Source organism: Catharus ustulatus, chromosome 6 (genome assembly GCF_009819885.2).
Source record: "Catharus ustulatus isolate bCatUst1 chromosome 6, bCatUst1.pri.v2, whole genome shotgun sequence".
NCBI lineage: Eukaryota > Metazoa > Chordata > Aves > Passeriformes > Turdidae > Catharus > Catharus ustulatus.
In genome coordinates, this window is record NC_046226.1 from 12,411,806 (window position 1) to 12,435,734 (window position 23,929).

General features: G+C 44.7%; 1 protein-coding gene across 6 annotated transcripts in view; it reads right to left on the bottom strand.

The window, feature by feature from the left end:
• Positions 1-3,614: 3,614 nt before the first annotated feature.
• The window catches only part of EVL (Enah/Vasp-like), a 117,571-nt gene continuing 97,256 nt past the window's right edge, over positions 3,615-23,929 (bottom strand). For 3 of the 6 annotated variants that reach the window (XM_033062731.2, XM_042779392.1, XM_033062732.2), the window contains exons 4-14: positions 23,200-23,263; positions 19,574-19,635; positions 15,297-15,526; positions 14,543-14,664; positions 11,530-11,590; positions 9,502-9,568; positions 8,183-8,249; positions 8,016-8,078; positions 5,692-5,758; positions 5,258-5,315; positions 3,615-4,219 (exon numbers count right to left, since the gene is read on the bottom strand). In XM_033062731.2, the coding sequence (XP_032918622.1) occupies positions 4,182-4,219; positions 5,258-5,315; positions 5,692-5,758; positions 8,016-8,078; positions 8,183-8,249; positions 9,502-9,568; positions 11,530-11,590; positions 14,543-14,664; positions 15,297-15,526; positions 19,574-19,635; positions 23,200-23,263 (899 nt within the window). In that variant the 3' untranslated portion in view covers positions 3,615-4,181. The remainder of the gene's footprint in view (positions 4,220-5,257; positions 5,316-5,691; positions 5,759-8,015; positions 8,079-8,182; positions 8,250-9,501; positions 9,569-11,529; positions 11,591-14,542; positions 14,665-15,296; positions 15,527-19,573; positions 19,636-23,199; positions 23,264-23,929) is intronic. The other 3 variants (XM_033062733.2, XM_033062734.2, XM_033062735.2) reach the window with 3 other exon arrangements.

Consider the following 23,929-nt stretch of genomic DNA (forward strand, 5'->3'; position numbering starts at 1 on the left):
CCGGCACTGCAGGCCCCCGCACCGCCGGGCTCCCCCACGCTGCTGGCCCCCATTTTGCTGGGCTTCCCCCGCTGCCAGGCAGCCCCACCCGCCGGCCTTCCTGCTTCTGCCATGCTCCCCTGCACTGCTAGCCCCAGTTCTCCCGGGCTCCCCCGCCATGCTGGCTCAGGCTCTGCCGCCCGCCCCCGACACTGCTGGCCCCGCCTCTGCCAGGCTTTCCCACCTCTGCCGGGGCCGACCGGGCTCCAGCTTGGCTTGGGGCTGCCGCGGGCTCTCACTTCCGTGTTGGCAGCTTTTAGAATTTTGTTAATGTATTAGCCGCCCCGGAATATTAGCCGCACTTCCGGGTTTCCACCAAAATTTTGGTCAAATTGGTGCGGCTTGTATTCGTGAAATTACTGTACCCTGTAACCCTCTAACAGTTTGGGTTTTTTCTTCTGGAAATTCATGTCTGTAACAAAGAAGATTATTGTGCAGCGTCATTGGTCCCTCAGATTATGTGATTAGACCTGGGAAGCCTGATTACCTTACTAAACACAATTTTGTTCCTTCCTTCAGCAGCACTGGGTCCAGTGAGCCAGTCTGTCTGTTCACTAGGCAGCTGAGCTAACCTGCAGCAATTTGGGTTCCTCTTTCATTTCCCAATTCTCCCTTTTTCTCACCCATGTGATTTTGGCAGCTGGGTAAATAAATACTCAGGCTTGCTCAGCAGACCAAGATCATTCATAATAGAGCAGTTTATTCACCAATACTGTTTTTTTTCACCAATACTGTGCTTTTACATAAAAAGAGCAAGAATGGGGCTTCTTCCAGCACTTCAGCTTTTACTGGTTCCTCAGTGATGAACATACTTAAGACATTATATCTTAATTATTAAAGCTGCTTTTCTCCCAGAGGAAGAGGCGCTGGTGCAGGAACTTCCTTTGTATCAGGATTACCATTGTATCAGTGCTCATGTCAGGGAATTTCAGTTTTTTATTAATTTACTTAAGATTTGCTGGCACTCTTATCACATGTTCAACTTCCCCTGTCTTTAGCAGCTGTTCCTGAACTCTCTTGTCCAACTTAATAAGTTAATATAAAAACCACAATAAAGATTATGCTATTTTCCTCACTTTGACTGTTGTCCTTATCCTCTTTGGTGAGTGACCTTATGCTGTAGCTCCCTTAGCTGTGTCGTGATCCAGTCACCCACCTGCTGTGGACTGCTAACCTAGCCTGACACAGAGGCTCTGGTGTAAATGAGCCAACCAGAATTGTCAGTTGCTTCTTCACCTGCCTCCCATCAGTATTTCCATCATGGTCCCCAATTTGCAGCCCCACAGCCCTCCTGCTCAGCACTGTCCATCTCAGCAGGAACTGGAAGTGGCTGGAAGCCTGCAGTGCCTGCAGATGTGCAATCTGAGCTGAGCTCCAGTGTGGGGTGCTGCTGGAGCAGGCTGTGAGCCTGTTCTCTCCATGGGCACTTGTCTTTGCTACTACCAGTAATGTTGGCAGGAGGGTTTTTTTCAGAACTACAGGGCATATAGGTCTGGGTTAAAAGGGTGTTAAGAGCTATGTATAGATTTATTCCTTTTGCTTAAAAATGGCTTTAGATCTCCTTCATTGTTTGGGCACATTAAGGCTCTGGCAAATAGCTGTATGATAGGAAGGATTGGAGAGTCATGTCCCCTTAGATTTCTGCTGTGTAAGATGCCTGTGGCCTGCCCTGTTGCAGTGGCTCAACAAGCCCAGTATGAAAGGACACCCTTCTCTGCAGAGGCAGCTGGCAATCTGAATTACTGTCTGGGAGGAGAGAACCCTCTGGTAGTGCCACTACTGGAACTATGGCACCTTGCACTTCCCTGTCACTGGAGCTGAAGGCTGGGAACTGGCACAGTGCTAGTGGTAACAGCACTGCTCCCCTGCCCCTGTCAGCCAACCTTCACCTTCCACCCCACACACTTTGCTCCCACTATTAAGTGGCCCTGTGCAAACTTCAGCGTATTTCATTGCAATTACATGAGGCCTGCAAAGGTAATTGAAGCAAGTAAGAAAATCCCATTAACAGCAGCTGGCTGATGTTAACACAGGGGCCATATCCAAGCTGTACAACATGGTTATTGCTGACCTTAGGCAGAATGCCACATTCCAAGGGAAAATGTGAACCATGCCAAGCACCAACTTCCAGAACTTAAATTAGGATTATTAAAACAGATGTGGTCTTGAGCAGCAGCAGTTTTGAAGAGTACTTGCTGTTATCAGGTATGCCATTAAATGGGTTTATAATTAGGAAATGCATGAGTTACTGTAAGAGATTTATGCAACAGAGCATTCTAATCTCTGCTGTTGCCGATGCTTGTCCGGGTTCATAATGGGATGGCTCCTTCTTGTGGTCCTGGGGTTGTTGCAGTGTGGTGCACAGCAGTGTGTGCCTGCTTAGTTCCCATGTGGAAATCTTTATCCTGCTATTTAATCTCTCTCTTGCCTTCAGTTGGCCTTAAACAGCTAACAAACATCAGTCTCAGTCTGGAGCTCACTGTTGCATTAAACTCACATTTCTCCCATTTCTCCATATTTAATCTACAGTCTAACCAGACTGTGGAAAAGACTCATTTCTAAAAGGCATTTGGGTTGCTTTGAAGAGTGCTGAAGAACAACTCAAAACAGGTAACATTTTACAGCTGACTGCCAAACAGGACTCATCCTGCCTCCTCTCCTGGGTCCAGGTCCCTCTCCTGGCTGTCCCTGCTCTCTGCTCCACCAGCAAGGAGACAATCACAGGCTCTCCTGGGATGCTGCATCAGGCTCTGCTCCCAAAACCAATCCTCGGGGCCTGGCTTTTAAAATAAAATCTTTATGGAAGCCTGAAAACATGAAAGAATCTTGGAAAATACTTGGCAGATTTCAATAGCTGAAGTCCAATCCCTTGGCTTTTGTGTGAGGTTACCAGAAGATGGTACCAAGACTGCCAGGCAAAGCTTGCACCAGATTAAGTCAAGCAGAAATTCCCAAGATTGCTCTGGTGGGAAGAATGGCTGTAAAGGAAACAATTGCATGGCCTGGATGATAGGACTGGCTGTGCACTGTTAAGTGATCAGTGTCCTGTACCAGTAAAGCTCAGGACCTGCACACCATTAACAAATGACTCCCCTTAAGTCCCTAGTCAGCTGTGCCTGGGATTTCAGTTTGCATCCACCTAATACCTTTGGTAGCCTTGTTCTGCACAAATACCTCCCTTTTATAACTGCAAATCTGCAGGAGTGCAGATAATAGGACCTGTGGCTTGTTTCAGTGACAGCAGGAGATGTGGTGGGACAGACAGTGGTGGCATGAGGACAGCCTGAAGCCACTGTCCTTCACTCGCTTTGGCAAGGAGTTGCTGAGGTTGTGGCAGCCTGGCTGCAGGACGTGGTGCTCAGCCAGTGAAGAGAGAGGGCCACATCTGCCTGTGAGAGAAGGCAGGGCTGCTGCCAATCCACCAGCCTCAGGACACTCAGGCTCTCTCCTGTGCTCTGCAGTGCAGGGGCAGAGCTGCTACCCCACAGTGAGTCTCAGCCACCTTCCTCTCACCACCAAGTGACACAGAAGGGCAGGAGCTCAAGGGACAAATGAAACAAAGAAAGGCAGGGCCGTGTGGACAATAAACAGTTTATTACCAATATGAACACAGATACTGTGATGCACTGACGTACCATTTTTTAATATTGTGATAACTCTGAGACAAAGAACTTGTTGGCTGACAACTAAACATGTCTCTTTCTTCTGGTGATGCCTCAATACATTTCTGTTGGCAAAGGATCTTCATTTACATTGCAGACTACTAGTAAAATTACTTTGAAGTCATCTATCAAAAGCAAATGGTTCACGTGTGTTCTTATCTACTACTAAAAAGAAAGGTAATACATTTAAATAAGCAAATACAAAATACAAAAAAGGCTGACAAATCCAATGTGCAGTGTCAGATGAAATCTAAAAAATCCAGAAATTTAAAATTTAATAATCTTTAGATTAAGACTTGTAAAATGAAGCGAATCCAAGGCAGCAGCAAGCTTCAAAGTGTGCTGAGTCTGCTAATAAAAAGGGTGTAAGAACAAAGACAGTGCCGGTGTCCTCTCTCACCATCTTGCATGACCTTGGTACACTTAGAAATGATCCAATCTTCCTAGCATTCTTAGTACCGTCCAAATGCTTTGCAATCATTATGTTGTACTGATTCTACTCAACTCCTGCCGTATGGCTAGAAAAGCAAACCAGAAAGTTAGTGCATGATGCTCCACCCAGAGTGATGGAAAACGCTAAGTACACAGGTTGCAGAAAGTACACGCTGGTAAAAGGATGAGTGGAGGGTAAAAGGATGAGTAAGGGTAAGCAGTCAGCTGCTGGCTTGCAAACTGCAGTACTACTGTAACAAGTTGCATCTGTGGTGTATGTGAATGCCTTGTTTTGCACTGGAATGAACTAGGGAGGCTCTGAGGACCAAGCTGCTGGCACAGTAGCGTATGGACAAGGGTCTCTCCAACTGCAAACTGCCTGAGGTTTTTGTGAGCACACAGATCTAGGGCAGGGGCACAGGGAATGGATTTTAGCTGTTATAGTCTCCTCTTTTTCCCCTTCCCTGTGAATCTAAGGTGGGGAGTGCAGGGTGTGGACTCTCTGTATGCCCTAATGTGGCCTTCAAATGGGAATTTTGCTGTGTATTTCTGTGATGGCCCTGAAAAATACCTTCAGTTGTAAACTGCAGAGCAATTTATTAAAAAGTACTGATACATTTGGTACAGCTGTTGTACTTTTCAATGTATTACAAAAGTATGTGGCTATTTGGAAAGCTGTAATCGAGTGAAGGTCTGAAATAACTCTTCTTCAGAAGATTTTTGGGAAGGATTTTCAGTTAGCTTCCTTTGTCCCCTCCTCATCCCAGACCTGTGTTGCCAGCAAATTACAAGTGATTTCACGCTTGCTGATTGTGATAAATCGATGTGCCATGGGCTACAGGCAGGCCCTTTCTCACCCTCCCACCTGTGAGAAACACCAGCCAGCAAATTTCTCATAGGCTGGTGGTAAAAATGCTCATCAACAGCATAATAAAGGATGTAAAGGATGCAGTGTTATGGTCAGAGCTCAGATAAGGTAGATGCTTGTTCTTCAAACGTGTGTATAAATCAGAGCTGTTCAGAGAAGTCTGAGAACACCAGGGAACTCTCTGCAGTTCCTATCATCTTATCTATGGAAAATTAGTCATAAAGATGAGAAAAATAATAATTTTTCTCTTTCTTACCATCAATTATCTCCTCTTTCACTTTGTGTAACTCTCTTACAACTTCCTCCAATATTTCCTGATGAGACAAAACACAAGTCAGCTGCTCAGAATTTCCTTCTAACTGGTGGAAGAAAATGCAAGTTTAACACGGTTGTGCTTGTCCCCCACCTCCACTGCTGGTCAGAGCCTAGCACTACAACAGCTGTGTCTGCACTCCCAGGCACGGATGCAGAAGATGCTGGCATATTTACTTGCACATTTCTGTGCAGACATAATGATGAAATAGCAGTGAGATTGTGCTCTCTTGCTGCTCACCAGCTAGCCCTTCTCTAGGCACCTAGTTGTAGAGGAAATCAGAGGACTGAACAGCCGTTTTGCTCGTACAGCGCATGCATGGGGGAAAATGGGTAGCTTGCCAAATCTCTAAAAGTGCAAATGACATTGTCACTCACCTGTTTCATCCGATCAAAATCTAAGGCATCCATAGCCACATCATTGCTGCTGCTCACTGGCTTCATCCTTGAGAAGTGGAAGAAAATCAGAAAAAAACCAGTCAGTTCCCTGCAATGTGTGCTGAGCTGCACCCACCTGATGATGTGGATGAAATCCACCCCAGAGCAGGAGCACCTGTGTTCAAGTGCTGGACAGGAGGCTCCCTACTGTGCTGCTCAGGAATATTTGGCAGCCAGAGAGCAGCACTGCTCCTGTATGCACAGCCTGACCCTCAAAGATGCTGTGAATTTTTTTGTTGTTGTTGTTTTTTGGTGTTGGGAATCTCAACGATTTCAGATTAGAAAATGCTGAGGGGATAAAGCCTGATAAACGCTGTGTTTTATATGGCATTTCTAATTTGCAAGCTACATGTCTGGTTTTCTCTCACAGTCTCTTTTCTGTACAGCAGCCCTGTCCTGGCAACCTAGGCTTTCACTGGGTGCTAAAGTAATAGTAGATTACAACTTAGAAAAATATAATTGGGAAAATAATAACCCACTAATCCTTTCCTTGGAAGACCCGGATGAGTCAGGTGTGGCTTGTTGATTGTGTTGTATATCACAGTCACTTTTTATTGACTCAGAAGCAAAACCAGTCTGGCCTTAATGGCTAGTGCACCTGAGTGTTATCAGGCTTTCTGCATGGTATTAGCCAGTGGGCTGAGCCGTGATGACATCTGATAAAATAAATTAAGGAACCAGAAGCTGTTTACCTTTCTTTTAATCAGTAACTCTAAAACATTTAAAAAACTAACCATGCTATGCAAAGGCTTCAAATAACTTTGCCATCATCTTTGAGCCTAAACTAGGAGCTGGTGGAGATGCTGCTGCTCCTCAGGGCAGAAACCCGTCCTTGGGAAATCTTGTAACCCTTCCTTGGTCTTGCAACCCTCCCTTGGGAACTCGTGACATGTGTCCTATGTCCTATGATCTCACAGCTAATGGAGTTAAGAACTATGCAAATGCCATCAAACTGATCAGGAATGGAAACAGGTCACCATGGAGAGCTCCAGAAACCTGCCCTGTTTACCCCACAGAAGTCTTTGAAGCAAGCACTACTACTGCTGAGCACTACTACTGCTGAGCACTACTCCAGGTGCTAAACCAGGAAAGCATCTTTTCCCCCTGAACTCCTCCTCCCAGGAGGCAATGCCATTATAAAAGATAGCTACTGAAATGTGATGGCTGCTTTAAATAGCCCATGTTTCATTCCCATTTGCAAGGAGGAAGAATGGTCTTTTTCTATCTATCTGAAGCTCATGTATTTCCTAGAACCAACATGTTTCACTGGTTTTACGTGAGCTGGAAAAAATGATATTTTGCTATAGTAACACTGATACATCCCTCTGAATGTTTGGGCAGAACATGTTACAGCATTTTTAACAAAGCAGCAAGTATGTGCAGATAGTTGCCACTGGCAACTTATCTCTCCCCAGACTATCAGCACTGCTGTATACCTAACAATGTAAAATAAGGGACATCTCTTTGCAGTAAACACTAAAGATTTGTAAGGCTGTGTTCCACCTCCTTATTCAGCTTATCCATCCATCTCAGTGTCCAGTAACACCAGGTGGTCCTGGAGCAGCACGGGAAGCAAGCCTCTCCAGCTGTCCAACATCAAACTTAATCTCTGTGATTAAAAACATGGGTGCTGATCCTGAAGCTCAGATATTCTGACTGACAGGACTCCTGGAGTCCTGCTTTAGGTTTCTTGGCTTTTGACACCTGCTAGTTTTTGTGCCCTCTGTGTCTGAAAGATCTATCTGTGGTGGGGCCTTTTTAGGTCTTGATTTTATTACCAAGCTTCACTCTTCTTTCTTTTGCACCCACTGCAGTTGCTTGGGGAGAAGAATAACTTCCCTTATCCCACCTGCAAGCTCTTCAGATAATTTCTGCTTTTGCTTTTTAATTTTTGCAGAGGTTGGGCAATGGAAGCTTTGCCTATTGGCAGGGTCACCATGAACCTGCTGTAGAAAGATTGTCCAAATCATGATTTCCACATGGCACAGTACCGCCAGACCCATGTCTCTGGTTCACACACACACACACGGATGGTTTAAGTGCTGGTTCCAGCGTGATTAACATCTGTAATGCCCACGTGAGCAGGGGCTGTTTCCATGAACAAACCTCTGACATGACACCTTCACCCTTTGTGCAGCGACAGACAAAGCAGATTGCAAGAGAATGAGTAAAAGACGTGGCAGAAGACGAACACTAGTGCTGAGTGATGGGATGAGCCAAAGCACAAGCCAAGACAGTTAAGCAGCCAGGCAGTTAGCCAGTACCTAGAAGACACGTGGGATTGTGTGGGGCTCTTAGCTTCACAGCTCTTCACCACTGATGGATTTCTACAGCAATGGAATGAAACGAGATATGAGTCGTGCGCGTGCCACAGGGACAGCGTGACCATCCCGCCTGCTGGCCAGCCCCAGCGACACCCCGTGCAGCTCACCTAGAAAGTAATGAAGATACAGGCTTCTCAACAGAATTGCTCCTTTCCCATGGCTTCTTCCCAGAGTCTGAAAAATAAGCATGAAAAGTTTATTATTTTTGTTCTAAAAATAAAAATATCCTGAAGTTGATTGTCTTATACAGCTGCTTTCATTCAGTGAGGATGAGTGACTTAGGAAAAGAACGAGGAAAATGAGATTGCTGAATGAGTGCATTTGCCTACATTATTGGGAAATCATTAGCAAAAACCTGCTTAGTGACCCCTTTAATTAGGGAACACATAGTTAAACAATACTAAAAAGAAATTAAACTGGAACAGTAGGAGGAAAAGCATAAATAATTTCTATTAGGAAATCCAGGCTAATTGCTGCAAGGCTTACTTTATTCAGAACCATATTTATTTATATTTTAAGTTAAGAAGTCTTAGGTTTTTTGTCTGCATAGTTGGCAGAAAATGTGGGTGTATGTAAAAAAAGGCAGTAAGACCCCACTATGCAAATATCCACAGATAATTTATTTAATGTTGTGTACAATTCTAACTCACAGAACATTCCCAAAAAACTTGTTGCTGAAAGTGCTTCCTACCATCCCAGTCTCCCCCTAAAATGAACTGTTGCAGAGATTTGACAACTTTATATGCAAGGATTTGCTCCTCTGTGTGGTCTTAAAAAGCCTTTTAAAAGAATTACAGGCACTCCCAGGAAATCTCTGGATCTCATTTACATGCACCTTTCTGCTGGCTTCCTCCCCTTCCCTTGCAAAGCACACAAATCATGGCTTTGTTCCAAAAGGAAGCTGGAATGGTTAAATAGTCATTCCCTTGGGAGAGGTTTCTCTCAGCACACGTGAAAGCCAAGCCTGATGCAGGGATGAATGTGAGCGCTTGCAGCTCATCTACTCAGACAGTTATTTCAATTAATTGTAGGAAAAACAATTTCATCTAGGAACTCTCAGGATCAGCCTTATTGCAACAAACTATTAGATTAAGGAAGAACAGCAGTTTGACTTCCCAACCCCAACTGTATAGATCAGGACATCTGCACTACAAAAAGTAAAATAATACAGCTTTTTTTCTCTTAAAAGATTTACGTGCGTAATGTTGAAGACACAGATCCTCAGCTACATGTCTAACAAAACTGTCTGTCTTGCAATTTTCTTGACTGTGAAGCATGTAATTTCTTGCTGAGTACAGTTGTAAAAACAACAGGTATTTGGGAATTTTTCTGTTAGTTACTGCTGTTGCACTCAGAAGTAGGACAATGAACCCAGAGTCTAGAAGTGGTGGAGAAGACTAGATTAAAAAGACAACTATATTAATACCTGATGAATTTTGCTGCTGCTGGGCAGAGCCTCGTGTACTGGTTGAAGGAGAGGTGCTAGCATCATCCTACAAAGAGAAAAACACGACATTACTGAGTTTTGGGGATTAAGTGCACAATCCTCTTCTACTCTGGAGACAGCTGCAGCACATGTGGAACAAAAGTAAGAATCCTCTCTGTCCAACAAGCACTGCTGCCAAGGTATGGGGTCAAGGCCATTTAAACTTTGGCTTTTCTCACACTGGATGGCAAAATACATCCTTTTTATTTTAGTTAAAGTGGACACCTTTTCATGGTTACACTCAATCACTCTTATTTCTGTATACCAAACCAAGTGAAATCACTCTGAACTGCTGTCTGCTGTTGCCTCAATACAAACCATCCATTTCCCAAATTTAGAAACTCTCTGAGATGTGGGAACCAAGTTACCTAAAGGAACAGTTGCTCATATTCCAGTCTTTCACACCAGGACAGCCACCAGCACCAGAGAGAGGAGTTCAGGTACTAACAGAAGTTAACTAAATCAATCAGTACTCCTCTTAAGCAGAAGACTAAACACTTCATCAGAGATTTGTCTTTTATCTTGGATTTATGTGTGACAGATCATAAACCATTCATCCATATATTTGGCATTACAATATTATCGAGCAACCCTCAAAACATACTCAGGCAAAGCATCAGCTCTACATTGTAAATGGAATTGCACCCAGTTTGAAAGAGGATACCCTGAACATGAAATGTACTCAAGACACAAACAGACACTCTAAAATACACTTTTGAACAGACTGGTGCTATTGAAAAGTTTGACTGGGGATATAAACTAATGTAGAGTTTCAAGGAGAGAGAATAAGGGACAGAAAACAGAGGCTGGCAAGTTAGAAGCTAAATGGTGCCTTTCATCTCCAAGTGTATGGTTCAAAGCCAGCTCTGGGGCAAGATTAAGAGCAATGGTTGCATAGCGGGTTCAACAGGCAAATTCCACGCTTGAAGCATGCCTTGGGGAACATGCAAAAAATAGCTGCTTTTCTCCCTAAACAGTGAAAAGTGCTTATTCCTGCTCTTCCTACAAACCTTTTTGCTTGGGGCAAGACCTAGATTGTTTTAATGGATTTCCTACTGAACAGCTTTGTCTTTGGAGAGAACATCTCTATGCAGGCAATATGAGGCACGCAGGATGCTTTATGACCTTGCAGCCGTGGCAGAAAGGCTTCATGAGGATGCTGGCTAACAAGAGGAATCAGCCTGGAAAAGCATCACACTAAAAAGGACACAGTGCAAATCAAGTTCACTGTTCTCCTAGAACACGATCGATCTTCCACACTTTACCGCTTCAACAGGTAAAAAAGTGTTTTCATCTGCATGTTGGACTCAAAATTGTTGAATCAAGTTCAGTCCACAGACTGGGTCAAATAAAACCACTTGTATAATTGCTTTTGTGGAAGAGAAATTAATCAAAGTTCCCCAAAGTTGTCCAAACTCTATCTCAGTTTAATGCAGCTATCATGGACACATATTTTGACTTCTGCATGATCTAATGGTTAATACACTGTTTTCTCCTCTTCCACCAGGCACATTCTCTGTGCACTCTGGCATCTGAAGTGAGCTGATTCTTGCTTTGCATGGAGGTTGGCAATCTGAAGTTACACTGCAGGGCTGATGGTCCACTTCAGCTTAGCTCAAGCCTCAAATATAAAATAAGAAACACGAACTTTATCTCAGGTTAACTTGGCAGAAGGTTCAATGCACCTTCTTACAGGGCAAGAATCTCCTGTTCCCTGCAACACTGGGATTAGACCATGAAATAGAGCTCATTAACCTGGTTTAGACAATACCTCTCCTATGAATGAAACAGGTGTTCTTCTTTATAGGGTGCTGTTCGCAGGAAAGGTGGGAGCAGTTACATTTGGCTTTGGATTGAATGTGCCCATCTATTCCTGGATCAGCACTGCTTGTTACTGCCTGTGTTGCATGAGCACTTTGGCTTACAAGGAATCTGCAAGAGCACAACAGGGAGGAGTGTTTCACTTACATTTTGGCTTTCCTCTTCCTTTTTGTCAGCTGGCTTGTCTGACTGCGACGCTGCTTTCCTCCTTTGCAAAGGAACAGGAGATAGAACACAGTCAACCCTCTAGAAACAATCCTCACAGGAAGACTCAGACTTTGGTGGGAGTTACTATTTATTTAGCTCATCCCAGAAAGCATAACAATGGCTGGATGCCTTTGGCTGTGTAGGGCTGGGGTGGAGGTGAAGAATCCAGATCCCAGTAATACAACTCAGGGGCAATATTATGAGGTGGTGATTAACAGGAGAATGCAGGGTGCAGAGCATAAGGAAATGTGATGAGAGGGAGAAAGTGAAGCTGGGTATGAAACTGGGTGAGAAAAGGATGGCTTCTCTCCAGGGTTCAGGAAGTCCTGGCTCCTGGATCCTACACAGGAGGAACAACTCAGCCCCTACCAGGGGTTTCTGAGGACCAACCCTGCCCTGCCCACAGCAGGTGGCTCAGGTGGGCACTGCAGTGATGACACTGCTCTCAGCCTGCTCCAGTGGCAGTTTGTCACCTGCCCTATATCCCACATCCCTGATCCTGCACAGAGAAAGGGCTGTAGCAGTGCTCTGAAATGACAGGAAAACTGTCAAAAAAGTCCACTGTCACTGGGAGAGATCAGGCACCATTTCTGCTCAGCCAAGACCCCTTCCTGCCTCCAGGGTGGGAAAGCTCTGGCTGGAGACCAGGAACGAGGAAACCAGCCCACCCCCCTGGTTTTCAAGTGCCTTTGTTGAACAAAAGGAAATAATTTTTGTCTCAAAACCACTTCAAAGGCAGAAGAGTTCTTGAGCCCTGTAGTGCCAGGACCAGCAGTGTTGGTGCTGCCTACACAGCTGAGTAAGGACCTGAGACACACACTCATTTCTGCCTCCCAAGGAGAGGCAAAACTCTCTGTGAAGTGGCAGAGAGCTGCCATCCATCCACTGGGGAACTGGACGTGACAGTAAACAAAGATGTTGGTTGTCTATTTTTGAAATATGCATGGCAAAACTTCTTGGGCATTAGCGAAACTGGATGATGAAAAGAAAACCAATTTCTTGATTTTTAAGCCCTATTTAGGTCTACAGTACTCCAGGGGGCCAGGTGCTGAGGCTCCAGAAATCCATTTTCCCATTTTAGACCATTAGGGGAACTACAGCTCAAGTGTCCATGAGGACTTTGGTGTTGCTGAACTTTACCCTTGCCCACCTGTGAACACTGCCCTGTTTTTAAAAACAGCAATATGACAGGTTTTTAATTTAGTCTTGGTCCTGAAGTGAGCAAAATTCAACTCAGAAAAAAAAAATCTCAGGAAGCACTAAGAAAGGCTTCCGAGAAAAGCCTCACTGGAAACACAACTTGGAGGATTTGGTGAAAATTTGACAAAAAAAACCAAATACACTGAGCAGTATGTGTCTGTAGGACACAGTGCTCTGTGGGAATTATTTCCAGATATTCAACTGCATTAACAATTTTACTAGATCCCTAATAATTTTTTGGTCTTTCTCTAATATTTACTTGATTCTTCTAACAAAAATAAGTTGTAATTATTACAAATCTAAGCAAGGGAAATATTTGCCAGGGCGAGAGACCAGTGTTAGATTTATGTCCTGCAACAAATGTAACTAGGCTGGGAGTGACAATGGTCTGTGGGCTCATTATTGTTTGCACTTTAGTCCTGAGGCAAAGGGCTGCTCTCACAGGGCCCACTGAATCTAGAGAGTCAGATTTTATAGCATGTGAGCTCTCAGAAATGTTTTCATCCACTACTTACTGAGCATTAGACATATTCCTGTTTCTGAGCACGGGGTTTACTGCTCAGAAATGGGCCCCTGAGATCCCATGCTCAAAACTGATTTCTGTATTGAACATGCTCAATTTCAAACCAAACCAACATGTTTTTTTAATCTCCTGGTAATACCAGGCAAATAAGGCAGGCAAGAACAACCTGAAACACAGTTCCAGGTTCTTCCTTTCCCTGTGTCATCACACATAAAAAGGAATTTGCTGCCAAAAGAAATCCTCTCAGTATCAGCTTAACAGCATGTGCCCAGACTGCACCCTTGAATGGCACTTGTGTATTTCCAGGTACTTCCACAGCTTTGTGAAGAAAAATTTAGGGGACAACTCTGTGCTATCAGCTCCCTGGGAAAAGATTTGGAGCTCAGTTTTCAGAGTAGAGGCAACACAATGCTCATGGCAGTGCAAGTGCTTTTGTTAAGATACCAGGGGAATTCAACCCCAAATATCTGAAGACACAAAATCCTACTACGAAAAGCCATGCTGGAGTACAATTTAGACTAGAGCCACCCAAGTGTGCAGAATTTCTAAGTCTAAACATATGAGGTGTCCATTCAGCTTGCTTGCTTGGACAGTGCTAGTTACCCCAGCATCCAGTCACCAATCCTTACTTTGCCTGTAGACAACTTCCAGTTAGGGAATGTCATTCTTGATACAAAGCAGGCCAAGAACCAGTAAAAAACTATTATGAGCTGAAAAGCAATTTTGATTCTGAAAAGAGAGAAAATTATCTATTTGCTGTTTTATACTGCTGGGAAATTTTTAGAATGTTGTTATTTATTTAATACTTTTCAAAGGATTAGATCCATAGCCCATGTTCAGAATTTCTTCTGAAATGAACAGGACATGGAGGAAAGTTGAAATCAACTCTTTTGAGCTGAGAACTGTCTTTATACTAAGACAACATTATTTAAAAACTCCATCTCTGTGCACTCTACAACTGTACCTACCCTTCATTATTTTATTCATCCTTTTCTTTCACTATTTGTAAGTTTAAAAAATTTAGGTCTAAAAATGTGTAGTATCTTACACTAAGACAAGGCAGACGATTTTTCCAATGCAATGCCTTTCACATTAAAAGTGGTGAGCAACATCAGTGCAGGACCTGCCCACTTGCAAGGAAACACCTATTGCTAACCACAAAAATGGCAGCACCTTCATCCACAACTTGCTGCAGATCTCATGGGGCTTACTTGGGGTGTAAATACAAACCTTTTTGCCAGTAATTTATTCATTTCTTCCATTAGTCCTCCTCCGCCTCCTCCGCTACTTGTTCGATTGGCATCGCTCTTAGAGACCCCACTGGGGCTGGACCCTCCTGAGCCATCTTCTGGCTTAAGAGAGAAACCAAGACTGGAATTAATGAAAGGTTTGCTTTACAACCACACCCTTAGTTTTCCCAAGTGTAAGGAACAGTGATCATAATCACAGCCCAAAACCAGAGGTGGGATGTGTTCTGCCTTGGGGAGAAGACCCACAGGAATATTACTAAAACCAAGACAGATCTGGGTGACGCAAATATGTGGGCAAATGACTAAAAAACCCACAGTGCTGCTTGTTCATAATTATGTTTACACATGGTTAAGCAACCCTTACCTTAGTGGACAGCTACTGACCAGGCTTCAGCAGTCTACACTGTTTCTTTGTAAATATACTGTAGTTTTTAACCACTTAAAATGAGTGAAAACACTAACACATAGTACAATGGTGGACTATGTGGAAGTAATGAAATCCTGAGAAGTCACAGCCATTAACTTACACATTCTGAAGAGCGTAAACACTACTCAACATTTCCTGCTCAGCTTTATTTGCACTGCAAAATCACATTTAAAAGTTCACCCAATGGCCAGCTGAAGCATGTTTCATCACGTTTCCCTCTGCGTTTGCAGACTATTAGACCAAGCTGTTCCAGGATTTCCTGCAGCAGAGAAGAGCCCATCGGGGAGTGCCAGGGCCACCTCCTTACCCGCTGAACTCTCCTCAGTTTGGCACCAGCCAGAGCTGCTGCGAGCCCTGACACTGACCCATCTTCAGCGCCGGCCCCTTGGCCGGCACCGGCTGGCAGCGGGGGCGGCGGGGGCGGCGCGGCTCCCATGGGCGGTGGAGGGACTGGGGGGGGTGGCGGAGGTGGGGGCCCCCCAGATGAAGCAGGGATCACAGCAGCACCACTGGGGTGGCCAGGTGGAAGTGCTGGGCCTGAAATGCAGAGAATAGGAATTAGATGTGAAGCATGATCCCCTCCAGCCCACAGACCAGGTCACGCTCCCGCTCCCAACGCCTGGCCTGACTCCAGGACAAGTGGGCAATGCGAGGGAGCACCGTCCATGGGAAGAGTGGGAAGGGGTGCTTGTATCAATGGTCAGTCAGCTACAGTTGTGTCCTCCTGAGAGACCCTGTCACTGACACTCTTCTCCCTCTTCTCCCTGGCTGGGCTAGTGTTTTATTCCGGGTCAGAATCAGAACACAGACAATGCTCCCCAATTCATAAGTGGCATATTCTTCTGCTTCTCCCACAGTTTTCTGCATGGAGATAACAAACTCCATGGACTTTGGTTGACGTCACCTTGTCAGGAGAATTGTGGGCTACAGTGGCACATCCTGCTGTCTGTCACGCAGAAAATGTGTGGCCTCAGTTTTGCAGAATAATCAGGGGAGACTCCAGCTCCAAGTACCCCGAGGTTCTGCAAAGCTCCTCTCAGCAGCAGCCTGTTGGAAGGGCTGATGGTGGCAACTCCATTGCAGTGTCTCACCTGTCTGTAACAGGTCAGTGGAACAAATACACACCCCCAAGGGTATTTCCCCATGTGCACTCTGTCAGAACAGGCTGCTCTTGTATGTATTCACAGCTTCAGTTGTTCAGTGTTACTTTGAAAGACAGGTGGGTTTTGACTGAGAAATATTTGGAAACCATATTTAACATTAACAGCCTGTTTTTCTTCTTATCTACATTTTCTTAAAATACTGCCTTATTTCTGTGGTTACTTCTGCCATTATTTCACACTCCCAATTCCATTCTTGAAATGAACCATAGCTGCTATTAGAAATACTTTAAACATTTCAAGCCCTCTTTCGTTCATGAACATAATAGCTAGTAATTCATTGTGGGTACATTTAATTGTAACTGCAAAACTACACCCACCTAATTAGAGGGCAGCCTCAGGCAAAAATTGAACTCAGTCAAAATAATGGAGTGATGTGAGTTTAAAATAACTTTATTGAACTAAGTGGATTTCAAGGACTTACATCAGCTGAAGAACTGAATAGTTACAGTAACACTTTTAGCAGAAAGTAAAAGTCTTAGTTTTCTTCCTTTTCTAGGCACACCACTTTAGCATTATATGTGGTTATAAACCTGAATAGATCCAAGTCACAAAACATCTGCTCTGAATTGTAAATAGGCATTGCCTGCAGATCGTTCTCACTCTGCAGGCTTTAGACAGGCACGAGAAATCAAGGCCATATACAAAGTGGGCAGACCCAAGCCCTTGATCTGCCTTCAATGAGAGAGGTTTGCTGGAATAGCATCAGTGTCAAGCCCATAACTATAAATGCAGTGAATACCAGAAAGATAATTTCTAGGATTAAATAAATTGCACAACCACAGGGGATTCTGGGTATCCTTAACAAAATCCATGTTCTATGTTTCACTGGTAACAGATAGAAATACCACTTAAAAAAGACAGTAAAAATCACAACCTCTACCAGTTTTCCTACACAGACAAGAAACCTACCGCAGACCTGGCCTCCAGCTTCAGAAGAGCCCATCTGCTACGTCTGAACCAGCTGAAAGTAGGTTCTATATGAAGGTCTTTGAAACAATTTGACTCTGCTGAATGACAAAGATCTCGGTCTGGGATAATACAGTCAGAATATGAAGCGCAACAACCCAGCTACAGGGTCCTGGTTTTGGAATTGTTACTTTTTGCCTGGTCCCTGGACCAGTCCGGAGTGATTTTGCTATTTTTCCACCCCAGTTTCAGAAATCACGTGCAGCAGGAGCAGCTTGGGGTCTCTCAGCCCTTTGTCTATTGGTCAGGGGCAGTGCCAACCAGTGCCACCTTTTTGAAGAGGTGACAGCTGAGGCTTTACACAGGTCGCAACTCATTCAAAATCAGTACTTACTCAAGTGGGCAATGGCTGGTGATGTCATGTAAGGAGGAGTCCTCCTGGGCATAGCCACCTCAGACACAGCAGCGTGAGGGGGAGGCAATGGAAGACAGTGTGACACGGGCTGACACCACTGCTGTGCAGGACAAGATGACACCTGGGAGGGTGGGGAGGGAGCCTGGCCAGAGCAGCTGGGGGGGCTGGCGATGGTGGGCAGCGGGGAGCAGGGTGCAGCTCCTAGGTGTGGAAAGAAGGACCCATCCACACTTTTCACCTGGGTTCCAGGGGGGCCTAAAGCAATTTGTTCTTCAGGATGGCTGTTCAGGGGTACATTTGCTGAGGTCTCCCACCCTGCTTTATCTGTGGGTGCCCTGACCCTCTCGGGTAGGACAGGAATCACGGGCAGGATGGTGGGACCGCGTGGCTGCAGGGTGTCACCCCTCTGCAGAGATGGTGCATTTGTGGCAGAGGGAGAAGACTGAGGAGAGCAGGGAAGAGAAGAACCCCTGAGAGGCTGGTGAGAAGGAAAGGGAAGATGGGAAGGATGGAGAGGCGGAGGAGACAGCGAGGTTCGCCCGATGCCTGGCATGACCGTCCTGCCATTTGGGCAGGGTGGAGGGGAGGAACCTGGGGCTGTTGGCAGCTCAGAGACCGAGTGCCTGTGCAGGAACTGGGGGGGCTCTCTGGCTCTCCGCTGGGACAGGAAAGGGGACGGACTAGAGGGCTCAGGGACCACGGGTGCTGAAGAGACAGCGCTGGCTTGAGGTAGTGGGGGGAGCACAACACCAGAGGCAGGAGCACCACAATTACTGGAGGCAGGAGGAGGAGACTGGGGATGAGAGGGGGGAGAGCATATGCTTGGTTGAAGGGTGGAAACTAAAAGAACAAAAAAGACAAATGAAAAGAATAAGGTGGGTACGCAGGAAGGAACGAAACCAAGGCAAAGTGGAACGGAGGAAAAGGAACCGTGAAGTAAACGCAAACAGAAACTCAAACAAAGCAAAGAGGAGATGGTGCAGGCACCAGCTTGGGGATTTCCAGCCCTCAGCAGAACTGGAGGGGTGTGCAGAGCAGAACCCTGGCAGCGTGGGATGGGCTGCACGCTCTGGTGCCAGTGAGACTCCTCCAAACCCCACGTGAATCTGAGTCAGGATCACGAGCATCACCTCTGCACCGGGACAGGTGCAAGGGACATGCTGAACATAGAGCTGGCCGCCTTGTAGCCAGAGAGGGAACAGCCAGCAGCCTCTAGGAGCCATGTCCCATTCCTCGTGGATGCCAAGGCAGGATTTTGACCAAGTTCCCTATACAGAACAGCACTCTAACCTCCGCTGAAACAAGAGTCCAACTCTTTCTGTCACCAAAGGCGTGTGTGTGTGTCTGAGCCGGTTTCTACTCAAGAAGTTTAACGGCTGAGGAAAAACATTTCACTTATGTGGCCATATCAACTGAAAAAAACTTGCCCCAAGCCAAAGCCCAAACACAAGATGGTCATCTTGGCTTGCTTGCTCTGCCTCCTTTCAGAGAGGCAAATCCATACCTTGTAGCTATAAACTATTCCTGTCATCTCTTCTTTCAATTTAGTGCAACTTAATATGCTACAGAAGATTTTTGTAAGCTCATTAAATATATATATATTTTCCATTAAGTTCCCAGAAGACTTCATGATCACAAAACCCCCAGTGAAGAGTGTCTGGGGCTGTATCTTCCTCTGTGCTGTAGTTTGTTTTGTGCTCCAGAGCAACAGGGAGTGCCTGAGCACATCCAGCACACCAACCCCTTTGTGCTGACATCCCCTGCAAACAGAGTCACTCTTGTGCTGGCTGTGCTACCTGCTCTCCTCAGGGGCGTGGAAGAAGCATGGCCAGGCCCCCTTGGTACCCCTAAAATGTCCCTCAGCTGTGCAAGTTTTGCCAAGTGCAAAACCTGCCTTGCTCCACCAGCATGCCTCAGACTTGAGCCCCTGCAAAACAACACAACCGTGCGCAAATGCATGTAAGTCTATAGCTGAAAATCTAATCTTTAAAATGTAATGGTAACTATAACCACTTTTAGCAGTCTAGCTTTTGTACAGCACCCCACAAACCCCAACAACAGCCAGAGGAGAGTCAGGGATTGTCTGGATTTGATACGTGCCTGTGGTAGAGGTTCTTCTTTCCAGAGATTCCTGGCGCTGTTGCTGTTGCTCCATCACTTGTCTAGAACAACAATGAAAAAACCCTTGGTCATTAGGTATTCCTTATAATTTTTGAGTAAAAGCTTTATACTCTGAGAAGCACTGTGTGTCTGGGGGGAGGGCCGATCCCGTGAGATGGAGCTGGGTCTGATTTCACTTGCCCTGGCCACAGCAGTGCCAGTTCACACATTGGGAAGCTTAACCAGGGCATGGCCCTGCATGCACTGGACACTGCAGGGGATGGTTGATATTTAAGATAACTCCCTAGTGGCTCTGCACAAGGAAGAGGCAGTGCCCAATGCCCAGCAGAGCACAGCAAACATGCATGCTGTTAGCCTGAAGCCATCTAGGCAAACCTCCCTGCTCAAGCAGCATCCCCTGGAGGACACAGTCCCCAGGATTCTGTCCAGACAGCTTCTGAATATCTCCAGGGTAGGAAATACTCAAAATTACACAGTCCAGAATCTTTTATGAATCAGGAGCCCAAAGCACTTGAAGAACATTAGCATATTAGAATGAAAATATAGCAAAGCTGCTGGAAGCCTGGGAGTTTTGAAGCTTCTGTACTTTTTGGTACTGATCCCCAGGGGAACAGTGCTTTTGACCGGAGGCCTTGGAGAAGGCTTCCAAACTTAAGTGATGGAGTTAGAATCACTGATGGAAGTGTGTAATGTCACATAGTGGATGGACACATCCATTGCAAGATGGAAGTTTTTGGTCATTGGCTTCTTCTTCCTTCTTGTTCCTTCTTCTTAGTTTTAAGTAGTATTTTTATGATTGGATGAAGGATGCCACAACTGTGGGTCATGGGTGTTTATTCATTAGGTCAAAAGTACAAATAATATAGATGTTAGTTTTTAATTAGATAACTAGGCCTTAAAAGACCTTGTAACAAGCAAAATACAATTCCATTTTCTCACTTTTAGCCTGTTAGCTAGAAGTGCTGTAGCACTCACTGTACTACAGATAAAAATTAATAAACATCCAAGTCTGAACACAAAACTTCACTTCAATCCCAGCTCTGACTGAAGGCAAAGGAAAAAGAAGACAGCCACTAATTCAAAGCTTCATCAGCATTTTGGTGCTGACTGTAGAAAGCCCCCGTTGTCCAGGTGCACATCCAAGCCCTCTGTGGCACTGGCCAGTCCAGCTGACAGCCCCAGCACAGCTGTCCCTGTGCAGCAGCACCACCAGCCCGCTGTGTTCCTCTGCAGACACCGACGGCAGCTCTGCACTGCTGCTCTTTTGGCACCTTCCCCCCCAGGAGCTGCCAGCTCCGGCCAGGAGAGGCTCAGGACAGGTGTGCAGGGATGTGCAGTCCCAAGGGCCCAGCAGCAGAGGTCTGCTCCTGCAGGAAGGGATGTCCCTGACCCCCACCACAAACCTATCCTCACTTGGCTCCTCTTAAAAACACCTGATAGCTGAAAACCAGACTGCTTTCCTGGCAAGTGCACGGATATGGACTAAAGAGTTCAACAATATTAAAACACCACTCTGAATTTATGTTGCTGAAGCACTTGGTAATAAAGTTTATTACCATTTTCTTCCACAGTTTCTAGGTCACATTTTCTCTAATTACTTTCATTTATCATTAGACCAGTCTTCACTGCACAGTTTTCTCTTTTCTCAACAGCTTTACTTCATGGTCTGTACAGTAAAACAAGCCCAATTGTAAGCAACATTTCTATTTTGACTCCTTGCACGGTATTTTAAGACACCTCCCTGTTACATTTTTACTTGTACTTTCCAGAGTCTGCAATGCTGAGCAATTCTATCTTATTTATATACCAATAGAAGCCTTTAAAATAAAAAATAGTCCATAAAAATAAAATTATATTATGTGGAAAAGAAAGAATATCTTAATTTGCAAAGCAAATTTCCTGTGTTTCAGATCTAGTTCAACATATGGGAAAGGAAAATACATGTGGAGGGATCAATCCTAAAGTGGTTTTATGTTCAGGACATGCAATTTCTAGAAAAATGCAGGTTTCTGAGAAAAGGTGCAAAGCTGAATCACTTTTGAGAAAGTCTTAGTTGGTTGATTCAACTCATGTCATTTTAGCTATGACACTTTAAACCAAATAAATAGAAATATTTACTTCAATATATACTCTAGTTCTTGCTTGATTGTTATGGATGCAACAGCATCAATTGCACTGCTAAAATTTCAATTGTTAACACATGTACTATGAATTTCCTGAGCATGCTATGCCCTACCTTAGCCTGGCATTTATGAGCAAAGTTTGATGATGAAGAACAACTTGATAGATACATTTTCCTGATTAAACCTGGGGAAAATTCCAGGTTTATCTAGAGAACTAAGCAGGAAAATTCCAGTCTGACAGAAGAGGAAATAAATAGGGGTAGAACACCCCAAAATCATTAGAGCTGCTGCAGAACAGACTGAGGTGCAGGGTGCAGAAATCCACAAGAGGAGCCAGCACTGCCACTTGAAGCCACTGGGGTTCATACCAGCCCTTTCTGCCCTTGGTCAGAAGCAGTTCATAGGTGCCAAATGCACCCTCCCACACATGCTAAAAGGAGAAGTTCTTAAACTCTTAGGAAGTCAAATTTATTCCAGGCAAACTAAATAAAGCCTGGGATTGGCACAAGGCAACTTAAGGACTATGCAAGGAGAAAAGTACAAGAGAGGACAAATTACACTCTGACTTAAAAAGATATTCTTTAAACATTTGTGTAAAGATATCTAAAAAAACTTTTAAACAGACAAATTTGCAGAGTAGATACCATAACTAAATATGCTTCCTCCTTATAAGATGTTTAAAAAAAACCCCTAGGCTTAAAATTAGGTCTGCTCTCTGCTTAAAGAATGCATCAGCTTAATTAAAGCTGAAAGTCCTCTAGTGCAGATGCAGTAATATCTAACTGCATCTACTGGCATATCTTATTCCACTCCAGTGGAGCAAAAGAAGTTTTCCTAGGGCCATGTGCCCTGCAGCAGTCAAACAATACCTACCCAAAGGGCTTTTACTGTCTCTAAACAAAAAAGAATAAATAAAATATTTTTATTCCAACATAGTTTAGCTGCTGACATTTTAAATGTACAGAATAGACACCCAAGCTGGAGGCCTGAATTACATATAGTCTGCAGAACTAAAGGAAGAGCTGGATCAGGTTTTTCAGGAAGGCAGTGGGAGAGGCAGTGTTGCCTGCCCTGATGTGAGCAGGGGCTCTCTGACCTTTATGACAATTCTGCCATCCCAAAGTAAATCTCAGGTGAAATATTATCACTGCTGACCCATTTAACAGTCATGGGTAAATCCCTACTAAATCTCAGGTCCTACACAGTTATTCATAAAGGTGCAGGAAACTACTGCCCTACACTTTCCTCATAGGTTTTGGAGGCAAGAAGACTCCTGAGTACCTACCAAGCAAAGAGTTTACCTAGAGTGTGAACTTTGGCTCACTTCACCCTTTAACAGTCATTACAGCATCATTAGCAATAATTAGAAAGCATTCAGAACCAGTTTAAAATACGTACAAGTAAAAAGAGCAGTGCCTACTGGTGAACAAGGGTTGCATGTTCATCCAAGTTACAGAACTCTGCCACAGCTGATCAACTCACCTTCTCTGTGCTTCCATCTCATCTGGAGATGGACCATTCTGGATCTGGCGCTGGGCAGCTGGACCTACAGAAAAAATGAGAGGATGCTATTAAGAAAGCAAATGTGTCTGACTGAAAAAACTCAGATTGTTTCTCCACCTTACTATGACAGACAAACCTCAAACATTATTGTCTTCTTTTAGCTTTATTATTATTTTTAGCTCTTTTTTTTCCTATTAGAGAATTCACTGCCTCCTGTACATTTTTAGTCCCACTGGGAGAATCCAGGGGCTAAATGTGGGAGCAGATTTGTCCAGAAACTTGGCACTAGAGTTGCTGTAGATTACATACTAATCTCTTGATGATGTGAAACCTGCAGTGTTGCAAAAGTTGCCCTGTAGGATAGCCCATTGCACTGGGATGCAATTTTAGCTTTGACATGGTTCAGCTCCATCCTTTAAGTATTATTCTGTGCTTGCACAGAAATTCAACTGCCTTGCTGAGCCTGGCAGCACACACTGTGCTAACTTGTGCTGCTCTGGTGCTGAGCTGGCATCAAAAGCTGCTTGGTGGAAGGTGCAGAGAGATGCAAAATTAAACAAGACTCACAAAAGTGGCTTTTCTTTTTACAATGCTGTGGTCTTCTGGGGATCCACATCAAGCTGAGTTTTCACTTGCATCCACCAAAAAAATCTGACTATGCATGTGACCATTTAAGTCACATCTCCTGTCTTGACTAATCATTTAATCT